Below are 23,009 nucleotides of genomic sequence, written 5' to 3' on the forward strand. Positions count from 1 at the left end.
TCACTTATGTATCTGAACTCACCTTATCTTGGTACGAAAAATGGCCGAAATCCGACTATGACCACGCCCACTTTTTCGATATCGAAAATTACGAAAAATGAAAAAAATGCCATAATTCTATACCAAATAATAAAAAAGGGATTAAACATGGTAATTGGATTGGTTTATTGATGCAAAATATAACTTTAGAAAAACAACTTTGTAAAATGTGTGTGACACCTACCATATTAAGTAGAAGAAAATGAAAAAGTTATGCAGGTCGAAATCAAAAGCCCTTGAAATCTTGGCAGGAATACTGTTCGTGGTATTACATATATAAATAAATTATCGGTATCCAACAGATGATGTTCTGGGTCACCGTGGTCCACATTTTGGTCGATATCTCGAAAACGCCTTAACATATACAACTACCACCACTCCCTTTTAAAACCTTCATTAATACTTTTAATTTGATACACATATCGTACAAACACATACACCTTTATGGCGATATCTCGAAAACGCGTCCACCTATAGAAGAAAGGCCCACTCCCTTTTAAAATACTAATTAACACCTTTTATTTGATACCCATATAGTACAAATAAATTCTAGAGTCACCCCTGGTACACCTTTATGGCGATATCCCTAAATGGCGTCTACCTATAGAACTATGGCCCACTCCCTCTTAAAGTACTCTTTAACACCTTCCATTTGATACACATGTCATACAAACACATTCCAGGGTTATCCTAGCTCCATTTTCCTACATGGTGATTTTCCCTCATTTTATCTCCATAGCTCTCAGCTGAGTATGTAATGTTCGGTTACACTCGAACTTAGCCTTCCTTACTTGTTTATTATTATTTTTAATTATTCAATTAATAAATCAGTCATGGAAAAATTAATTAAACCTTCAAATATAAAAAGGCAAAGAAATTAATGGCGTTTAATGTTAATGGCAATAAGTATGAGTACATTAAAAAAATGTTAAGTACTATTCATACACACAAAAAACATTTGACACACCAATGTAAGCTTACCGTTTTTCGTCGCCAACTTGATACGAACTACGATAGAATCCTTGTAGATAATCCTGTATGAGACCACTGAACCAGATATTTATCTCATATACGCCACCCTTTATTAGTTTATCATACAGTTCGATGATGAAAAATTGCTTAGCTTCAAGCATGTATTGTTTTCGTATTCTCAGCTCTGAACCGCCAATTTCCGGTATGAAGTGAGCATTGGCTGCCAAAGCCGGCTGCAATGCAGCAGTCGCTGTTGATTTATCAATACGTCGCACTGACACATCATTTTTGGTGATATTCAATTCGGTTGCATGCATGGTAATATTATAGCAATCTTCCAATACCAACACTTGTATACGCACCTCTCCCTCGAATGTGAAATTATTATTGAGCAGATATGGCACAAGGGAAATATTATATTTCTGCGGCTTCATCGAACGTGGTAAACGTACGTCGCGTTCATAATGTGGCATTCCGAGCATTTCATCATCATCACTGCTATTCTGTTTAAGGATATTCTTTTTTATTGTCGTACAAATCACCTCTTCATCCGTTAGTGGGGTAAGTGTTTGTTCACATGTTGCAAAATTGTAAATAATGAAACTGACCGCAAGTAAAGTACATACAAAACAGGCAATAATCAGTAAGAGTGTAGTTGCGGAAAAGGTGTAACCACGACGTCTTGTAAATGTTGTTGGTGGATTATTGTTCATAAGTGTTGTGGCTGGTCGATGGTTATCCATGTTGATATTTTCACGTACGTGCATATCTTTAAGTACCATGGTTGGTATTGTTGTTGTTTTACCACTTCCTTCGTGTTAACTGCAGTTTATTTTATTAAAAATATAAAGTATATTTACAAGATACGAAAATTATTCGATAGCGTATCAAATTTTACTGCGTCCTACAGCCATCATTGAGTGATTTTGAAAGTGTGATGAGGATTGGTATTTCCTACGGAAAATAAATTAAATAAGTTTTAAAGGTCTTTACTCTTTATCGCTCAGATCATAAAAAAAGTTATAGCAAAAAGTATTAAGGTTAGGTTAGGTTGCAAGGGCTGAGCTGGACACTATGGTAACAACTCAATACTTAGGCCACCAATGGGCCCATTGTAATACCCTGTACGGTCTCAAAGAGGACCCCTACCCTGCCTAAAGCGGGTCAAACCACCTCGTGGAAATTATAAATTTTGCTAGAGCTTTTACTTCATAGCTAGAGACCTCAGCGAGGTCATGTAGAAACGGTTTACCAAGGATGGCCAACCTACGCCTACTAAGCGCTGGATAATGACAGAGAAGGTGCTGAACACTCTCTTCCTCTTCTGTACATCTGCAGCTGCTACAATAGTCGAAGGTCATTGCCCCCATTCTAGCACCATGCGTGCCTATTAAACAATGCCCTGTTAGAACCCTTATCAGGAACGATAGAACTGATTTGTTTAAAATCAGAAGCGCTCCTGTGCGCCCCTTGTCATGTGAGGGCCAGGTTTGCCTGGATGTCTCGCACGATGATATGGCTGACCATAGTCTATTTGCAATTCTTATAGTGCTTGTGTTCGCACGAAGCCTGAAAGTGGCCATGGGTATACCTACCGAATCATTTCCCTGAAGGATATGGTCGGTGGTGCCTCCTCTGGCCAGCTCGTCTGCTGTGCAGTTGCCTTCAATATCCCTGTGCCCAGGTACCCTTATAAGGCTGATACTGAAGTGCTGAGCCATCTCGTTTAGAGATGTGCGGCATTCAGTGACCGACTTTGCGTTGTCGACGAATGAGTCCAGGGCTTTTAATGCGGCCTGGCTGTCTGAGAAAATAAACACCCGTTTACCATCCTTAGGCCTAGACCCGAGATGGTTCACATCCCTGTGTATTGCCAGCATTTCCGCTTGGTAAATACTACAGTGATCTGGTAGGCGAAAAGAGACCTCTAAACATAGATCCGGCAAAAAGAGGCCTGCTTCCACCTTCCCGTCAAGCTTAGAACCATCCGTGAATATGTTGACGGCACCCGGTACCGTATGTTGTCTGCTATTCCAGTCCTGTCGCGATGGTATATATATACTATAGTTTTTAACGAAGACGTTCTTTGGCGTGCAGTAGTATTAAACATGGTTTTAATTTTTTTAAATTTTTTTATCACAAAAAAATTTCCAATTTTCGAAAAACTGCATGTACTTTTAAGTATTTTGCAAAGCAAACACCTGCTTAGATATTCTATTTTAATTAGATTTTCTTTTACTAACGTTTGGCAGATGCCAAATTGGACCAGACTTAAGTTAGGAGGGGTGAACTTGCAGGAGAAATCTTGCACAGAATATCTAGGAATCATCTTAGACAGTAGGATGTCATGGAAGCTCAACGTGAAGGAGATAGTGAAGAAGGCCTCGGCGCTCATTACCACTTACAAAGCAATTGGCCAGCCGATTGCATGCTACGCGTCCCCGATATAGTCCTCAAGCCTAAACACTACTCACTGGAAGAAGCTACAGGCCTGCCAAAATACTGCCTTCAGAAACGCCACGGGTTGCCTTCTTATATCCCCAGAACAACATCTACATAATGAGGCGAGAATACGCCCCATTAGGGAGAGAAATGAAATGCTAACCAAACAGTTCCTGTTGAATACCCAAAAACCTGGGCATCCCAACAGACCTCTGATTGATGAGCCAACACCGCCCATTGGCTTAAGGAGTCATCTCCTTAAGCATTATGAGGAAATACGGTACCTGAGAACACAGCCGTATGAAGCCAAAAACACAAGCAGGTCCTCAGTGAACTCCGCAAACAGGCGTCGGACCTCTATGTCGGGAATTACCCGGTGGATCCTGTACTCAAAGAACAATACTCTAAACTTGCAGAAGAGGAACACACACTCCCTAGCGAAACGCGAGTCACTCTAGCTCAACTTCGTTCCGGTACTGTAACAGGTTAAACTCTTACCTATCCAGAATCAACCTAGCCATACAAAATGTATGCCCTGCTTGCAATGTGTCCCCACATGACACCAACCATCTCTTTAATTGTAAAGTGGAACCAACGACTCTAACACCCCTCTTATAAGAAAATAATGAATAAAAAAAAAAAAAAACTTGTTTGGTGAATAACCAAACAAAAAAGAACGTACCTCAAAAATTTAGAAACTTACGGGGGAGGGGGGATGCAGGCATCAATGCTGGCATTACGGGAGCCCTGAAAACAACCCCGACGGCTACACTTTATGCTATTCTGCACATTCCACTTGTAGACCTGGCAGCAAAGAACATCGCGTTAACAACTGCAATGAGGCTCAGTCCCTCGGGGTAGCTTGAGCGCAGACCATACGGCCCTTGTAGTAAAGCCTCATCAATTACGGGACGAACAGACTACCTGATTCCCTATCTGCGGTTCGAACGGGCTCTTAAAGCCACATTAGAGATGGATTGTTGGCGCAAGGGAGCCCATGTGGTGGACGAAGCGATAGATGTGTACACCGATGGTTCCAAAGTAGTGGAATGAGTAGGGTGTGGGGTATACTGTGCCTATCAGGAAATAGACAGATCCTACTAGCTGCCAGATCACTGTAGCGTTTTCCAGGCGGAAGTATTAGCGGTCACCAAAGCAGTAGAGATACTGGAAGAAAATAGCTTAAACTGTAGCCGTGCCAACTTTTATATTGACAGCCAAGCAGGAATTAAGGCAATAATCTTGCATAGCACAACATTTAAAAGTGTGTCAGAGTGTAAGCAATCGCTGGAAAGATCCGGGACAGGGAGAAGCATACATCTTTGTTAGGTCCCAGGGCATATGAGAATAGATGGGATTGAAAAAGCGGATGAACTAGCTATAAAGACGCATTCCTTGAAGCTTGCTCCGTAGACGTCCTAATTAGATTGGGCGAGAGTGACAGGTAATCTAACACTGCTTTGGCGTCACATGCCTTCAAATTAGGCTTGCTCAGTCATAGCAGATGTAGGGGTTTCCGTCTGATCGATAAACAAACTTCTGGTAACACTACGGACTTATTCAGTCTATGTGTGGTCCTAATGGATCGGCCAGTTCAACCTAACCTAGAGTTTGGCAATAACATTCGGAGTTTGAAAAGCTTTAAATAATCATGGAGTTAAGCGAGTATCAACCTTACCTACGCTTGGTCATTCCTCTTACAAATCCGAGTCCGTAAGTATATTTGTTTACCAGATGATGGTGTACCAACCCAAGTTTCCTTTGGAAGTCAGAAATGGGGCGACCTAGAAGGCTCAAAGCGATAAAATTAAAATTTTCTTTAAGGCAGTTGATTGATTGATTTACGAAGTTTTGGGAGAGTATTAGCGATGTTTATTGTCCCTTGCCTCACTACGGTTTTTTCATAATATTAATAAACCCAACGGATTAATACCCTCCAAAGCCAGCCCAACCGACACAAGGGCGCATCTGCACGACGCACGGATTTTGTTTTTGCCGAGTTGTTGATAGTCGGAGGTTTGTTAAGCGTCTAGATCTAAAGCTGCTCAGATACAGAATAAAAATCATCAGCTGAGTATTATACATAACAGTAGGAAATTATGCATATAGTTATATATATATATAGTTGTTAAATAAGTTAACGCTTTTAGCATATAAAGATTTTATTTATTTTACATTTTTATTTTTTATTTTGTTACGAGTTAATATAGGATAGGACAGTTTTCCTTATAGTAAAAAGTTAACCCGTTATATCAAATGAATTCGAATGAGAGTTAAAATCATGACACAAACACCGAAAAGGTTCATTTAATTCGAAATTAGTTCTGCACTGCCTCTAAATAAGAGGTTTGTAATGTCATGACGCTCGTGATGGGACATTGAAGTTTACTTCGTTCAAAAGAAAGGGGCTAGAAATTAGTCATAAATAATACGCCTAGCATTTCTCTACGACTAGCGAGAGTTGGAAGATTGATAAGATTTAATCGACTATTATAAGGTGGAAGATTATGCGCAGAGTCCCAATGAAAATTCCTTAAAGAAAAAAGTAAAAATTGTTTGCCATTCTATTGATCCGTATTCTAGTATCGGTCTAACTAATATGGTAAAAAGGGCTTTGGTTACATAAGGGTCACTAAATTCTTTAGACCATCTCTTCACGAATGATAGAACACCTCTAGCCTTATTGGCAGTAGTCATAATATGAGGGTTGAAACTAAGTTTAGCATCCATCGTTACTCCCAAGTCAACAAAATAATTTACTGATACAAGTAAAAAATTATCAATTACGTAAGAGGATGCTGGCACAGATCTCCGAGAGAGGCACATGAATTTACATTTATTGATGTTCAGCGGCATTGAATTCGCGTTGCACCAAGCAACTAAGCAGCTTAAATCCGCTTGAAGGGACGCTCTTCAATAGACGCATAGGACCTAAAAAGTTTGACATCATCAGCATACATTAAAATCTTGGAATATTTTATTGTGGTACATACATATATGGTTAATAAATAGCAAGAATAGAATTGGACCGAGATGACCGCCCTGTGGGAGGCCAGAAGGAACATTAATGACATCTGAAAGAGTATTTTTAAAAATTACTTGTTCCGTTCTACCGCAGAGATACGCAGATATGCACTGGGTGAGACCAGGTTGGAAGCGAAGTCGATCCAGCTTGTGGATAAGCAAGGAGTGGGAAGCTTTGTCAAATGCTTTACTGAAATCAGTGTAAATAATATCGATGTGAAGATTTTCTCTAGATCCATTAGAAGCATGAGTTGTGAATTCAAGTAGGTTGGTAATGGTAGATTTGCCTTTACAGAATCTACGTTGAGCGTCTGCATATCAATGTAGAAATGGAAAATGTTAGCTGATTGGTAACAACGGCTTCAAATACCTTTGGGATGGCAGACAATTTTGCAATTCCTCAATAATTTTCTACAGATGACCTACGGCCGTTTTTGTGCAGTAGTATTAGAAAAGAATCCTTCCAAGCAGCAGGAAAAACACCATGTTTTAGGGACATGTTGAATAAATCAGTTAGGGGCTTATAAATATGTTCCAAGTTTCAGTTAAAGCGATGATATTGTAATTACAGTTAAATGATTTCAAGTACAGTTCGAAATCGATTTGATGTGACCACGTTGAACCTTCTAGGTAATCCCATCAGTAGGTAATCAGCAATCATTATTTCCTACCGCAATTCCCAAACATAGTTGCCTCAAAGCAACAGTATGGATATATTTCTGATGAGGTAAAACTGAGGAATGCTATTTTGCTCACAATACGAAAACCTCTACATACTAAGTATAGGCATAATGTAATAAAAGTAAAAAAATGTAAGGCGCGATAACCTCCGAAAAGATTTTAGGCGGAGATTCTCTTCCTATTTGCGTGGTGCTCCTTTTAATATTTCCTACAAATCGGAGGGACGGAATCTAGTTGTTTTATGGCGACTCCGAATGGCATCTGCAAGGCTTGCCAAACACTGCCGATGGGCGACACCGCTTAGAAAAATTTGTTTCTAAAATTTTGGAACTTTTGACTGGGGCGTGAACCCAGGATCTTCGGTGTGGTAGGAACAGCACGGTACCATTACACCACGGCGGCCGCCGCTTGTTGCAATTTATGAATGAACTATATATGTAAACATTTGCGGTTAATATTTTTATATGTACACACATATATTGTATTTTTAAATATAAATAATTATTTATAAAGATTCGGGTATATATGCTATTTAGATTAGCTATTTAGATTATACCTCTCTATTTAGACATACATATGTACATATATACATATATACATATTCTCTGTCACCCAACTAATCAACATCAATGGCATGATTCTGACCCTACGTTAATTGAACACATCGCTTTAAATGCCGGCTTAGACGTCAGACATGCTTTGCATACACTAGGTCAATTGACACAATTAACAAGTTTGAAATTTAACTCAAAACTATATTAAACATATATTGTCTAGTCTTTCAACTTGATATTGTAAATTTGTTTTATTGTGCAAATTCGGTATAAATTCTTATGAATTCTTGTGATGAATATGATGACTGATGAATATGATTACCTCTTCTTATTAACTCGTATTAATTCATTAATTGAAAGCTATAATTAATTAATTAACTAAAAAATGCGGTTCCGTTATGATATGGAAATTGATGATGTTATGATATGTCGAGGGAGGCCGGAGAGATATAGGTCGACGGTAAGTGTACAATTTATTGTACTGTGTTCCAGAAGAAAACGGTTGGTCAGCTTTGGAAAGCCCATGCAATGCTTTTTTGCAACTGAAGCAGATCATGTGCAGGTCTTATCACTGAAAAGAGATGGTTCATGATGGGCTTTTAAATTCGGACCCGTTAAGCTCAGAGAAAAACGCCGTTACAGCACCACCGGACTCAATTCAAGCTTTTCATGTTCTTACTTTTTTGTTCTTGAAAAACGAACGACCTGTTCTCAAAACAATAACCTTGTTCTTGAACTGACAACTATGTCCTTGAAAAGAGAACGGCTGATCATAAAATTTGAACGAATGTTCTATTAATGAGAACGATGTTCTTAAATTAAGTTCAAGAAAAAAGAAACGGTACAATTCGTGTGCATTACAATCTTAAATACAACATTTGGTAGAAGTTATCAAGCAGTTGTAGTGGCCCAGTGGCTATGATGTTGTGGTTGCGATCGTGTCGCGAGTTCGATCACCGTCAAACTCTGAAGTTTTTTAAAGCAATTTTTTATATTCTATTTTTTTAACTCTTATTTTTGTTCAGTTCCATTCACATATGTACAGATAATTCTCGAACTTGTTATGAAACGTTTTAAATATATATTCAGATTGCATCATCGAATAAGAAAAATTTCTTGATAAGAGAAATATATGAAAAATGCATATTATTCATTTTTTCAAACTTTTGGATTTTAATAATAGTTTTTTTGTTATTAATGTTTTTTATTAATGACAAAAAAATTATTTATTAATAAGAAATAAATAAATAAATGGGTAATAATTAAAAAATTACCTTCCTCCCACCAATGATCAAGCGCAAACCGTTATTGAATGAGACCGAAAACTGTTAAATCTACAAGAAATAGTTCTCGAAGCATGATAAAGAAAAATCTTAAATCAAGCCCAAGTAGTGCTTGAAATGAGCACAGAAGGTTCAAACATCAATACCAAAGTGGTCATAAAATACGAACGGTGTGCTTGGAAAAACTGTTCTTAAAACAAGCCCATCGGCACGAGTTAAGAAAAAACGTACATAACAACTTTTGTCAACGAATGTTCTTAATTTTGAACTTGTTTCGTTCGTTTTGGAACGATTTTTTGTCTGAGTGTAGTAATAGAAGAAGTAGGAAGGGCTGGTTGCAGGAGGAAACGATTGACCACTTTCGTTACTCGTTACTCATCAGGCTAAGACACCAGATATAAGGAGTGACCTAGCTATCAAAACTAAAAGCCGAAAGTAGGATAGCTCCTAGAAAGCTTCTAGTATTTGCCAATAGGACAGATTTATTTTACAACACAGGTCCTCGCCACGGACTCATTCAATCTGTGTGAGGGCCTCAGAAAAACGGCAGTAAACGCCTCGCTCAGAAACTTTGTGAATATTTTTGGGTGTCGAGAATAGAAAGCAAGGTCTGCCCTAACTGAATTAATTGAGTAGATGGGATTGTTGACTTAATAAAATTCTGCCCAGAAAAGGAGGAGACAATAAATCATTTTCTGAGCAACCCACTCCGTTCAGTGGAAATAGCATCACTCGTCGTTGAATCGTTCGTATGAGTTCCACAGCATCTTCCGCATCTTGTAAGAGTATAGGGTCTGAGGCTGATAAGAACAGATTCCATCTATATGGCTTTGGATCATTTATGTTTGCCATTAATTGACTCAGATTCACTACGTGTGTGCAGGCCTTTCGCAGGCTCCTTGAATGTGCTATGAAACAGTGCGCTTTATATATAGCTTTACCTCCAAATATTTTGTTAAAATGCGGGTTTCTGTTTGTTGGACCCCTACTGTCATATTAACGATAGTGGAGATCGGCCTCTTCATTAGGATAATGGCCTCCGGTTTTGCTGTTGCCAGTCGAACACCCTGATCAGCCATCCCTCCATTTACGCTGCGCGTTATCTGGTTTAGTTCCCCAGATCTTCGATCTAAAACTTTGAAGGTAATAGTTTTTGTAACGTATCAAAACATTTCCCGGTAACTATCCACAAAGTCTTTGTGGGTGTCTTTATCATTATAACAGATCGGGACCTATTACCGAACCCGGGGATGCTTCGCCTAAGCTGAAAACTCACCATACAAATGCCAGACGCTTATATATATATATCAACGTAACCGTTTGAAAAATAATTCTAGCCGTAACATTCATCGTCGCCATGAAAATAACAGTTATAACATAAGGTCTTAAAAAATTTAAAGTGATTGCCCTTTTCGCATACGTAATGAGAACACAATTGTGCCATGGAATGCAGACCTTGATCTTAACAGAATTACAGCCATATTTGTAAGCGTAGCCTGCCGGAAGCTTAAGCCGTATTAACAGAAACGGTAGCTATTAATTTTTTCTTCATACAACTCTCTTCTCATTAGTAACCACCATCGACATTGTCATTATCTCAGTTTAAGCTGTCTTTTATTTTAATTTAAATATTTCTTTCCCATTTGTTTCCTTTCTTTCCTTCTCACATTTCGATTTAAATTTTTTGGGTAATTTATTGAGTGTCTAAATGTGTACAAAGCAAAAAAACCATGTTCATATTTTTTCGTAACGAAATACATTACAAATGTGCCGAAACAGATTATATGTGGTACTACAGAATATGTGGGAATGGTATGTATGGGGAAATCCAGAATGTAAGTGCAGGGTAAGTGTAGGCGTAATGTGTGCAAGCACTGGTAGGAAAGGAATGGGCAAGTTATAAGGAAATATAGGTGGGGAGGGGGAAAAATATGAGAGTCCTAAACTAAGAACCGAAACTAGATCGAGTGTTATTGAAATGTTAACGGCTTGTTATCGATAACAACCGCTAGCGAGAACCCAGCGGGTTAGGGGATCAGAATATACCCGCGGTAGGTATGCCTGTCGTAAGAGGCGACTAAAATACCAGATTCAAGGGGCTGTGTAGCGCAACCCTTCAGGTTGCCAGCGCAATATATAGCTTCTCCAAACCCAATTGTCAACCTCACCTATCCGCGGCGAATACTGTTTCACTAACAGACGAGGCTCTGGCGACCCCAAGCTCCTCATGCAACTTGGGAATGGCCTGAAGGTTTAATGTGGCCACATAAATCGTTCCCGAGATGGTCGGGCTAGCACCTTAATGGCGCTATGGCACCGGAGCGTACCGGATCTGTATCCGGCAAAGGACCATCACATCGATAACACTCCCCAAAGCCTTCGGGGAGCAACCTTACCGCTACAACAACAACAACAACAGAAGTGATCGGATTGTTACCGACGGGTTATGGGCGTGCTATCAATTTTCTTTTCAAGAGTTATCGGTTTGTTTTCCATTTGCTACGAAGTGTTATACATGAGTAGTCGATAACCGAAGTTATCGAAAATATCGATTTTTTGTCGAAAGTTGTTATCGGTTTGTTACAGATAACATTATCCCCTCCTCACCAATGTAGATATATTGCGATAACACTTCAAAAAAGATCTCAAACTGATCCCTTAAGAGCGCAAACAACATTCTGAAAAGATCTTGTACAAATCCCGAATAAATTATGAAAAACATGTACTAGTCGATATAACAATTTATACAATACAATATCACATAAACATATAAAGGTATTAAGAATAATTTGCCTTATGCTAATTTTTATTTTTTTTTCTCATTTTAAGCTTGTTTACTTTTTCGCTCTCAATCTGTGCACTGACGCAACCACAGTTCGTGACATAACCAAAGAACATAGACTTCATATCCTGGCTGCTTGATTTAAAGTATTAAACAAATACTTGTATTAAATTTCCCAACCCTTTCAAGAGAACGATGACACAATGCGTTAGTTTTTTTATGCTTTGTTGTTGTGGCATGTTAATCATAACCACACGGGTGTTCGCTTTTTTACTTTGCAAGGATAATCTTCGCATGCTTTGTTTTGTTTTCAAGGACTATATCCTTCTGTGGATATCAATTTCAAACAAGTCTACAAGTGCAAATGTCTTAACTGTCTTAAAATTTACTCTCATGACTATAGTTTGTAATGATCTACTAGAATTTATACATAGTAGTTATTCTGAATGTTTTTGGCTGACGGGGCAGTGTGCCATGTGTAGGGTTTAGAGTAAAGATTAAAGCTCAGAATAGCGTAATGTCAAAACTTAAAAGCTTTACAGGTCTTCCCTTTGCCTCCAAATCTTAAACTTCAATCATAAAGCGCGGTACTAAAATACCATTTTCAATAACCTATTGGTTCGGTGTTTGATCTACAGTCTCTCGGTAATGGCCATCATTTGCACATATTCACGGAAAAGCATCAATTGTAAACAAACCTTTTACGATATGCAAAGCCGCCAGCAGTTATAAATCAAATTTCGTTTTACTTACATACATACTTACTACATCTATGTAGAAAGGGATATGTAAAGTGCAGTGACACAATGAAATTGATATCCTTTTGATATTCAATGAAAACGGAAGTTGCACAGTCACACATTCGCTCGCGGCAAAATTTGTTGCATTTGAGAAGGGAAAGCGATTTTGATATTGCACAATATTTGTATAATAGTCATATGTTTTACGAGTATGTATGCAATAGAACAAATGACACCAAAGTATGTACTAAGTGGGGTTTTTTTTACCCCAATAACATAATTCTTAAGTTATCGATTTTTTGCCGATGTGTTGCAAATTTGCTATCGATAACAAAGATTATCAATCAAAGAATTACCGATTTTTTAAAGACGATTTATCGGTTTCTTATCGAAAAATGTATCGATTTAGTATGGAAAATTTATAGTTTATTTGTCGAAAAATTATCGAAGTATTACAAATTTGCTATCAAAAGAAAATGTATCGATATTTAATGTGAAAATTTATCGATTTACTACCGAAAATGTCTCGTTTATCTATCGAAAAGTTATCGTTGTATTATTGTAAAGTTATATCTTTGTTATCGCGAATTTTTAAAAAGCTATTGGTTTTTATAAAACAAAGTTACCGATTTGATATCAAAAAAATATCAATTTTTTGTCTCAAACTTTCGGAAACTTATTAATTTCTTATCAAAATGTCCTCCATTTTTTATACAAAAATAATCGATATGTTGCAAAAAATTTATAGTTTTGTCATCGAAAATTCATCGTCTTTCTATCGAAAACTTTCGAAAAATTATCGATTCGATATCCAATGCTTATCGATTTCCTGTCAAAAAATATGTATTATTAACGGAAAAATTATCGATACGTTATCGAAATTGTATGGATATGTTACCAGAGAAACTACTGATATATTATTGAAAAGTTATTGATATGTTATAACAATGTCATCGATTTGTTATCGAAAATTTATTGATTTGCTATTGCAAGTTCCCGAAAAATTCGTTTTGTTGCCAAAAAGTGATCACTATGATATAGGAAAGTTATCGATTTCTTATCGGAGTATTAACAATTTGTTTTCGGCGTGTAATCGATTTGTTATCGTCGACTCATCGGTTTGTTATGAAACAGATACTAATAAAAGTTCAATATAAAGTCGATAACACATGTATCACCTGTACCCGATTCCGATTACCCGGCGACCAGAATCCGATAACAAACCGATAGCTAGACGATAATTATTCGCTGTCGATAATAAGCCGATGATAAAATAATAATAATAATCATCGGTTGTTATAGATAAGAATCCGACGAAGCTCTCTTCAAAAGCCCGAAATTATTTGTTTCTGTTAAAGTTGCCTCTGTTCTAGTTTAACATCAATTCTTAGGTGAGCTACTGCTTAACTTAAAAACATTAGTTTACTAGACGTACGCCTGTATGCTTGCACTTGTAACTTTACGAGTACCTCGTCCCCACATATTTTTATTTGGGTATATCTCCTCTATCTCAAATTCAAAGATTTCGTCATTGCGATTGGCTGTTGCTCAGTGCTTCAAAACGGTTTTGTACAATATTTGTTTTTGTTAAAATTTTATGTCAAAAACTTCTTGATTTTTCAAGTTATGCTAAGGATTTCGTTATTCTTCAGTTCCTGTTTGCACTCGATATTACTTTCATGTGTACATACAGCAGCGAACACGAAAATAGCAGTGGCAATATTTAACAAATTTCGTCCATTAAATTTCTTTTTTTCTATTTTCGGTAATTTGAGAAGTAAAATTTTTAAGAAAAATTATGCAAACCAATCTCAAACATGTTTTCGAAAAAATTCTAAAATTCAAAAAAAAAAAAAAAAAAAACGTAAAAATCTAAATATAAAGTGATACATTTGAATGCAACACTGATAAATATATGTATATGTACGGGTGCCACTTGCTCTGTAATTGGCGCAGCTGTATACAAAAATATCGGTAAGCCGGGTCTGACTCCATATCCAGCTGGCAAGCTAATCGCTTATGGAGGCAGCTCCGTAAGGACATTAGGAACTGTAGACGTCACTATTAGTCACGGGCGCATCAAACGAGTATGTAAACTTGTTGTAGCTGATTTGCAAAATAATAGTGAAATTCTTGGAACTGATTTGTTGGAAAAATTAGGCTTATGTAAATGCCAAGCGGGTCTTGTGAAGACATTGAAATTATGTTGCAGTAATTCTCACCAGTGTTCGAAAACACATTGGGCTACTGCACTACTTCAAAAGCTGCGCTACATTTAAAACCAAATGCATTACCAAAATATTTTAAGTCACGGCCTATACCCTTCGCACAAATGAGGGAGTTTAAATTAGAAGCACAGCGTCTGACGGACCACGGCATATGGAAGCCAATTACATTCAGCAACTGGGCTGCACCTATAGTGGTAGTCCCCAAAATGGAAGGCCGGCTAAGAATATGTGGTGATTTTAAAGCTGTTAATGCACAACTTGAGGTGGATCAATACCCGTTACCGCGCTAAACAATTAATGGTTGTCAATACACGATTAGGGTTGTTCCAATATCAACGACTACCGATGGGCGTAGCAAAGCGCTTCCGCTCTTTTTCAGAAGCTTTTGGAACAGATTATAGCAGGCATCCCAATGTGTATTAATTACCTTGACGATATATTAGTATCGGGAAAGTCAGACCAAGAATTATTGAACAATTTACAAGCTGTTTTCGAAAGACTACAAAAATCAGGATTTAAATGCCGCCGATCCAAGTGTTCCCTTATGCAGCGGCGGGTGGAGTACCTTGGCCAGGCCCTACGAGAGGGGGGGGGGGATGAGGGGCCCAGGAATCTCAAAATGCTATCCAAGCTTTTTGCTTACAGAAAATAAACAAACCACACCTTTAATCACCTTTCGTAGATAGCAATCATTTTAAATTTCAACAAATTTTAAAAATCTCTTAACGTGTCTGCACCCCGCATAAAGTGTTGTTGGTTTATGGTGTCGGCTTTGTAGCATAAAGAATTCTTTTTCTGGTGCAGCAGAAAAATTCGGTATGATGTAAATTCTTATACAGCGATACACATATATGTATGTGTGTATGTATGTAAAAACGTTGGCGATAACAGTTTTTTGAAAAAGAAAAAAAAAACAGATATCTTTTGGGTTTTGGGGAGTGTTTTGGTCCAAAAATTGCCCCTTTCACTATTTTTTTTGCGCAGGCTAGAAAATATTTTTTTTGGGTATGCGTAGTGAAGTTGTTTCTTCTTGAGCCCAAATCCTATCGAAAAATCGATGGCGCGATATCGGTTAATAAATCGACTCAGCCTAATACGTATGCATGTATACGCTTAAATATACATGTATATACAAATGCATATAAATATGTAAAATATGGTAATTTTGATTTTGAGAATTCGTTCATTTTAGAAGGGCCCGTATTGTTTTGCCCCCGGGCCCGGATTTTCTCTGGGCGGCCCTGGCCTTGGCTTTGTTTTGGATGCAGCAGGATGTACCCCTGCCCCAACTAAGCTTGTAGCAATAAATGAAATGCCACGGCCCAACAATTTGAAAGATATGCAAGTATTCTTAGGTAAAATTAATTACTATAACAAATTTATACTCAATTTTGCAGAAAAACAGAGCCGCTTAATAGACTTCGCCGGCAGAATGTACCATTTCAGTGGGGAGAGGAGCAGGAAAAGGCTTTTTTAGCTCTTAAGCGCCAGCTCAGTACAGCACCGTTGCTAACGCACTTCGATGACCAGTTGCCTATTATTCTGGCAACTGATGCCTCTGCACACGGAATAGGAGTCGTTATATCGCACCAAAAACGTTACAGCCAAATAGAAAAGGAAGCGCTTTCCATTATATTTGGCGTGGAGAAGTTCCACCAGTTCCTATTTGTCCGGAAGTTCACTCTAATCACTGACCACAAGCCCCTGGTGTCGATATTCAGTCCGGATAAGCAACTACCGGCGATGATGATACAACGCCTACAGCGCTGGGCATTGCTTATGATGTCTTATAATTACGAAATATGATTCAGACCAACAGATCAGCATGGTAACGCAGATGAGCTCTCACGCCTTCCCATGGGACCCGACGAAGAGCTTGATCGGAGCGATGCCTGCATGTAAGTGGAAGTACAAGCCGAGCTCACCGCATCTCCGCTTAACGTAAAACATATAGCCAGGTTGACAGCGAAGGACCCCGTTCTCAACCAAGTGTGTCATTTTATATCAAATGGATGGCCTGAAAGGCTTCCGGCAAAACACCGCGACCTTCAGCCATATTTTTCGCGCAGACATGCACTCAGTTTTGAAATGGGGGCCATATTACCAGCGTCAAAACGAGAAGCCGTCCTTGAACTGTTACATGAAGGGCACTGGGGCATGTCACGAATGAAACAGATGGCGCGCCAATACTGCTGGTGGCCCTCGATGGATAAGCATATTGAAGAGCACTTGGACTTTGCAGGTCCGTGCTACTTGGCTCATTTGCATCGACGCTTATTCCAAATATCCATTTGTAACGAAAATGTCAAACATTACCGCTCAATCGACAATCGATGCATTGAAAGCAATATTTTCCATAGAAGGTCTACCTGATACTATTGTCTCAGATAACGAGCGTCAATTCACAGCGACACAATTTAAGACTTTCTGCAAAAGTAATGACATTACTCATCTAACAACAGCACCGTTCCATCCGGCATCGAACAGTGAGGCAGAACGATTTGTTCGTAATTATAAGCAGGCGTTCAAGAAAGCAATAGCAGATGGTAAAAATCAGTTAGACTCCTCATTAACTATTCTCAGTACTTACAGAACTTGTCCCAGCGGCAGTAATAATAAGTCGCCTTCAGAGCTGCTACATGGGCGGCAACCAAAGACATTACTGGCTCGGATTGTACCCGGATTCACTCACACGGCTACTGCTCGTCCCAAGGCAATATATCCAGTTTCGGCGACCGTTTATGCTAAAAATTATGCACGTGGTCCACCTTGAATTCCTGGTATTATCCAGAGTAGACACGGTAACAAGATGTATCGCGTGAGAACGGATCACGGTATACTTCGTCGTCGCTGTAACCAGTTGAAGAAGCGCAGTTCAAACCGCACGCCAACTAGTGATGACGAACCCGATGAGACAACAGCTCCGATGACTAGGTCTGGCCGTCTAACCTGACCCACAGGGGTTTCTGAATAAGTGCAGAGGAATTGATACCTTTGAATGCAACACTGATAAATATATATAAATGCAGCACTGAATTTGACGTTTGCTTTTGCATATGTTTGCCTGTCGGTGGCCGATATTTCGCTGCGCGCTATAATTTACTTTTGACTCATAAATTACATAAAATTAAATAGTAATTAAATTTGTATTGTAAGTTTCTAATAATAAATGAATTCGAAATTATAACATGAAGAGTTTTCTGGACTTTTTTTAGTATGCAGTTTTGTAGCCTAAATATTGAAAATTCAAACACCATTCGGAAAAATATTTCGTAAATTTCGGAAAATTTTTTCCACTTTTCGAATTTTTTTGAAAACACTTTGGCATTGGTTTGCATAGTTTCAGTAACAATATTAATACAAGCCTTTTATCCAAAATAAAAAGAAGAATCTAATTAATGAATATTGAAGAAAATTGCCACTGCCATTGTCGTGTTCGCTGCTGTATATGCGTGGCCAATTCACACCCAAATAATAATAATAAATATGTTAATTTAATTTTGTTTAATCAATGTGTTGTCATCGTTTTGAGAGGTGTACGATTATATTAAATGAATCTGTGAATGAAATTGGCAAACAGACAACAACAAAACAAACAATGAAATTTACACAATAATTTTTCTTATTGATTTCACTTTTGCTGTTTTTATATACAAACATACATATATGCACATTTATGATAGGTAGCTCTTCCATGCATATACACATGTATACAAGTAGGGTGCGCAAAAATTCGATCGCGATTGCTCAAAAGCATGATTTTCTCGTATTATCTCATTTTACGCTCGCGATTTCTCATGATAAATACTTATAAGGACGAACGATTGCAAAACAATATATGTATATCTTTTTCGTTTTTGAGAGACTAGATAAACAACTTTTCACAGCAGCCTTTCCGCTGCGATCGATCCTTTGTACGCTCGTTCGTTTTCGATGTGTATACACAAAATTATTGCCTGCGGTCTCTCAACTACGAAAAATATTTTGCGAACGTTCCTTGAACTTAGCATTTATCGTGAGAGATCGAATTTTTGAGCAATCTCGATTGTTCTTCCTACGGTGCGGATGCAAAAAGTTGAGTTTAATCAGTCGAAAGAAAGTTATATATACGTGGTAGATTATTTTTAATCTTATTATCTAGTATTATATTAATAAAAAAAAAAGTGGGGAAAACGTCGAATATTAAAAGGCAAAACTTGTGGCCTTTAATAAAGATACCAATTTGTCAAAATGCCTTTTATGCGAAAAAGAGTTTAAAGGGCTTATATTAGGAAACATTAAAAGACACTACGAGACCATACATAAACATAACTTTGGTGAAGTGGAACCATCGACAAGTGCAAATAAGAACTCAAATCGTGTAAAATTAAATAAAACCGATTTAATAAAATGTTTTGTTGGACTGGTAACTGTAAAAAACGTACCAATGCCCCCAGACTGTATGGCTTGCCCAAAATACACAAACCTGGTCATCCATTCCGTCCATAAATGTACCATGTTACAGATTATCTAGATATGTTGGGGATATCCTCAAAGATTTAGTATCTGAGGAACGCAATATAAAAAATTCTTTTGAACTCAAAGAAAAAATCAACAATATAAATGTTTCCGACGACGACATACTGGTGTCGTTTGATGTAGTATCATTGTTCACTAATATACCTACGATGCTCGCGATCAAAATAATAATGAACAAATGGGATGAGATCTCCAGAAGAAACTCCATCACAAAAAACAATTTCTGGAATTACTGAACTTTTGTTTAAAAGATAATAATTATTTCGTAACTGAAAAAGAGGCATACGGCACATTTCTTAAAAGAGGAAGTATTAAAATGCCTGCGGGAATATCAAATTCAACTAACACAAATTTATTCGACTACATCAGACAACGGGAGAAACATGATAAAGCCCCCTAACTACTCCAGCAGGAAATGTAAGACTTGCAAAATGATGAGCTGGAGGTTCCTTCAGAAAACGAGGATGACGACTGCGAATCAGTACACGATCGCTTAAATTCATTGCTGGCCATAGTTAGATGCAATTCAAATTGCAGCTCATGATTCCTCCAAGCATATGCAACGAAAATTAGAAGACTGCAGAAAAGTTGTGAAACTCCTAAGGGCGAGCATTAGGCGTGGTCGTAACACTGTGGACATACGTATGCCACCTCTGGACAACATCACCCGCTGAAACTCAACTCTTGCAATGATGGAGTCCCTGTTGAGTTTAAAAAATCACATAAATAGGAACGAGATCGAGTTTCGTGTTGACACTAAAATTGATTGGAGCTTTGTAGAAAGCTTTGTCGATGCATTCAAACCAATGGCGCAATATACTAAGCAACTTCAAATTGAGCAATACATCATTGGTGATTTCTACAGAGATTGGCTAATATGTGAAGTCAAATTAAAAAGAATGACTGGAAATGCTTTTGCTGCCAAACTGTTAGAATCTATGGAAAAGAGAAAAGAAATATTGATGGACAACGTCGCATTCCTTGCTGGTATATACCTCGATCCAAGATTTAACGGAAGAAAAGTGCAGTGGTATGTGTAAAAAATCTGATTATGTGCTTTTGTTTTTCATTTCCTCAGGTGCATATACATATTACGAACAAACGCAAGCCTTAATTCCTTGAATGGAGAATGAATCAGAAGATACTGCGCTAGGTTTGCTTAATGATCCCTACAGTATTTTAGAAGAGAAGTTCAACATCATAAACAGGTGTACATTGACAACTGAAAGCAATGCTAGTATCCGCCAAAAACTCGATAATTTAGCATACGGCGAAAGGAAGCCTTTTGCGGCTGATATACTTGATTATTGGAAAAATCTGTCCACAAAAGAAAAGGATTTGTATAAGCTGGCTGAAGTAATTTTAGCTGTTCCGTCAAGTCAAGTTTCCGTTGAGAGAGGATTCAGTGCGTTATCTACAATTCTCACTAAGCAGCGCTCCAGATTAAGCAGTAACACAATAAATGATTTACTTATGATTAAGCTCAATAATATTTTACTGGAAAAAGTAAATTTCTAAAAGTTCTATTCAAGTTTTACTAAATTGTCGAATGAATCTCTTTTAAATATTTTATATTTTCTTTGCATTCATTATTTTAAGTTTATTTTCATTTTCTTGTACCTACTTGAAGTTTTTCATTTACTGAATTTGGTGTTGAATTGCATATGTATGTATGTACTTATGTATATGAAGTGAATTGATATTTTAATACATGGAAATATTTATAAACATATATGTAGTTCCTTTTCTTGTATGTATGTATGTGTTTATGTATATGAAGTGAATTGATTTTTTATTAATGGAATAATTTATAAATATATATGTAGTTCCTTTTCTTGTACTTTGTTAATTTCAAAAAGAATAAAAGAAAACTTTGTTTTTCATGTGAATGTAATATATAACTACCTGCTACTGGTGAGACGTTTTTTAAATCGGATATTTACATTTGAGAATAGTATACGGTAGCTACAGTAGGCAGAATGTTTTAAGGGTTAGTATTTGCGTGAAAAATTTTAGGTAAATAAATTTATTTCAAAAAAACATATTAGAATCATACATATAAGTATGTTTGCATATTTACATTGGTAGCATATCTATATATATGTATATATATTAGGGTGTGCCAAATAAATTTTATTTTACTTTTGATATAGCGAAAATATAGTTCAGGACATCCGAATAGCTAAAAAAAATAAATACCTGGCTCGATTTACCTCCAAGGAGATTTATATTGAGCTTCTCTTCTAATTTGCGTCGTGCTTCTTTTCAATTTTACCTACAAATTGGAGGGACTCCGAACGGGATGTGCATAGCAGATGAATTTTCGCTGATAAGGCTGTGTGTCAATCCATAAAATTTTACTCAATGCGAAAATGAGGTGTAAAAATTTTCCATTTGTGTGAAAAATTTTCAATTTAGCTGTGCTAATCCACGTGCAAAGAATTTATTTTGTCTTACATTTAGTTTTTTACGCACGCTTTTCACATGCATTTCTTCTTTTCGTATGTTTTTGGCTTGCTGGTGCTTGAGAAGCTATTATTTTTGCACTTCTGCAACAAAATGTATGCACGAGCACACAAAAGTAATTGTCATATTTTACCTAGCGATTATGAATATTTTACCTAGCCTCATTGGCTAGGGAAAATTCTGACGTTCGTATTCACCACGATAAGTATCAAAATTTTCCTTCGGCTTGTCAAAATTTTACTTTTTCATGCGATTGGCCCAGGGTCTAAGTTTTTCATCGCAGAAATACCCTCGGAATGTTTGCGAAACTACAAAAACTAACTACATATGTAGGTATAATTGAGAAAACTCTTTTTGATATTGCTTTGTCCGGGAATAACCCACACTTTTTATATTTATATAGAAAAAATAAGGTCGGTATGAGACACTTCTAAACATAAAACAACAAATAAAAATTTGGAATTTTATAGGTACGGCTATATTTTTAGATGCCTTGAAAATTTTTTTAATTATAACAACACCCACCCCAATGTACATACATATGTATATGCATTTGTATAATTTCTCATTAATGATAATTTTGTATGTACTTGGGACCTACTCCCTTAGACGATCGCAATACATATAAATTAGAAATAAATTCAAGTAAATTGTTCAGTTTTATTAAATTCTTATTACAAAAATAGTAACTTTTCTTTGTGTTAAGTGGGGATAACCCTTTATTGCTTAATGTATGAGAATATTTAAAAAAAATTTTTGGAATTTATTTAAAATTTATCTAAAAATTAATTAATTAAATTTTTCACATATTACTTATAAAAAAAATATCCTTTTCATTTAACTTATCAAGGGAAAACTCAAAGATATTGCATCACCATTATTAAAAGATTGTTTATTTTACATCATATTGATTTTCAAACGAACGATCGTGATCGATCGCGCGATCGATCTTTTTAAAACGAGAAAATATTTGAGTTTTGCAGTGGACGCTCGCAAATAACGATCGATGCCGAAAAATCTAATCACCACTTTTGAAAAGAAGTTTTGTCGCTCGTATTTGTTTGTGAAAATTGTTGTAGCTTGTGAGAGATTGTTTATTCATTCGTAGGCAATTTCGATTTCTCACTCGCGAGAAATGCCAAGCACTCAATTTTAATTGAGCGATAAGTTGTTTGAGAGATCGTATTTTGAGCGTTCTCCGCACCCTGTATACAAGTAAATTACGTTTTTTTGATAAGGCTCTAAGGTGTTCTTCAACTCTGTGCGAGACCTTCGTAAGC

The 23,009-nt window shown here is 37.1% G+C and overlaps 1 protein-coding gene across 4 annotated transcripts in view; it reads right to left on the reverse strand.

Moving 5' to 3' along the window:
* The window catches only part of superdeath (Suppressor of ER stress-induced death), a 123,896-nt gene that overhangs the window by 45,551 nt on the left and 55,336 nt on the right, over positions 1 to 23,009 (reverse strand). For 3 of the 4 annotated variants that reach the window (XM_067760876.1, XM_067760877.1, XM_067760878.1), the window contains exon 3: positions 1,021 to 1,965. In XM_067760876.1, coding sequence (XP_067616977.1) covers positions 1,021 to 1,793 — 773 coding nt within the window. In that variant the 5' untranslated portion in view covers positions 1,794 to 1,965. Of the gene's footprint in view, positions 1 to 1,020; positions 1,966 to 5,131; positions 5,238 to 5,298; positions 5,495 to 23,009 lie in introns of all 4 variants that reach the window. The other variant, XM_067760875.1, reaches the window with a different exon arrangement.

The sequence above is a fragment of the Eurosta solidaginis genome, chromosome 1, assembly GCF_040869045.1.
Source record: "Eurosta solidaginis isolate ZX-2024a chromosome 1, ASM4086904v1, whole genome shotgun sequence".
NCBI lineage: Eukaryota > Metazoa > Arthropoda > Insecta > Diptera > Tephritidae > Eurosta > Eurosta solidaginis.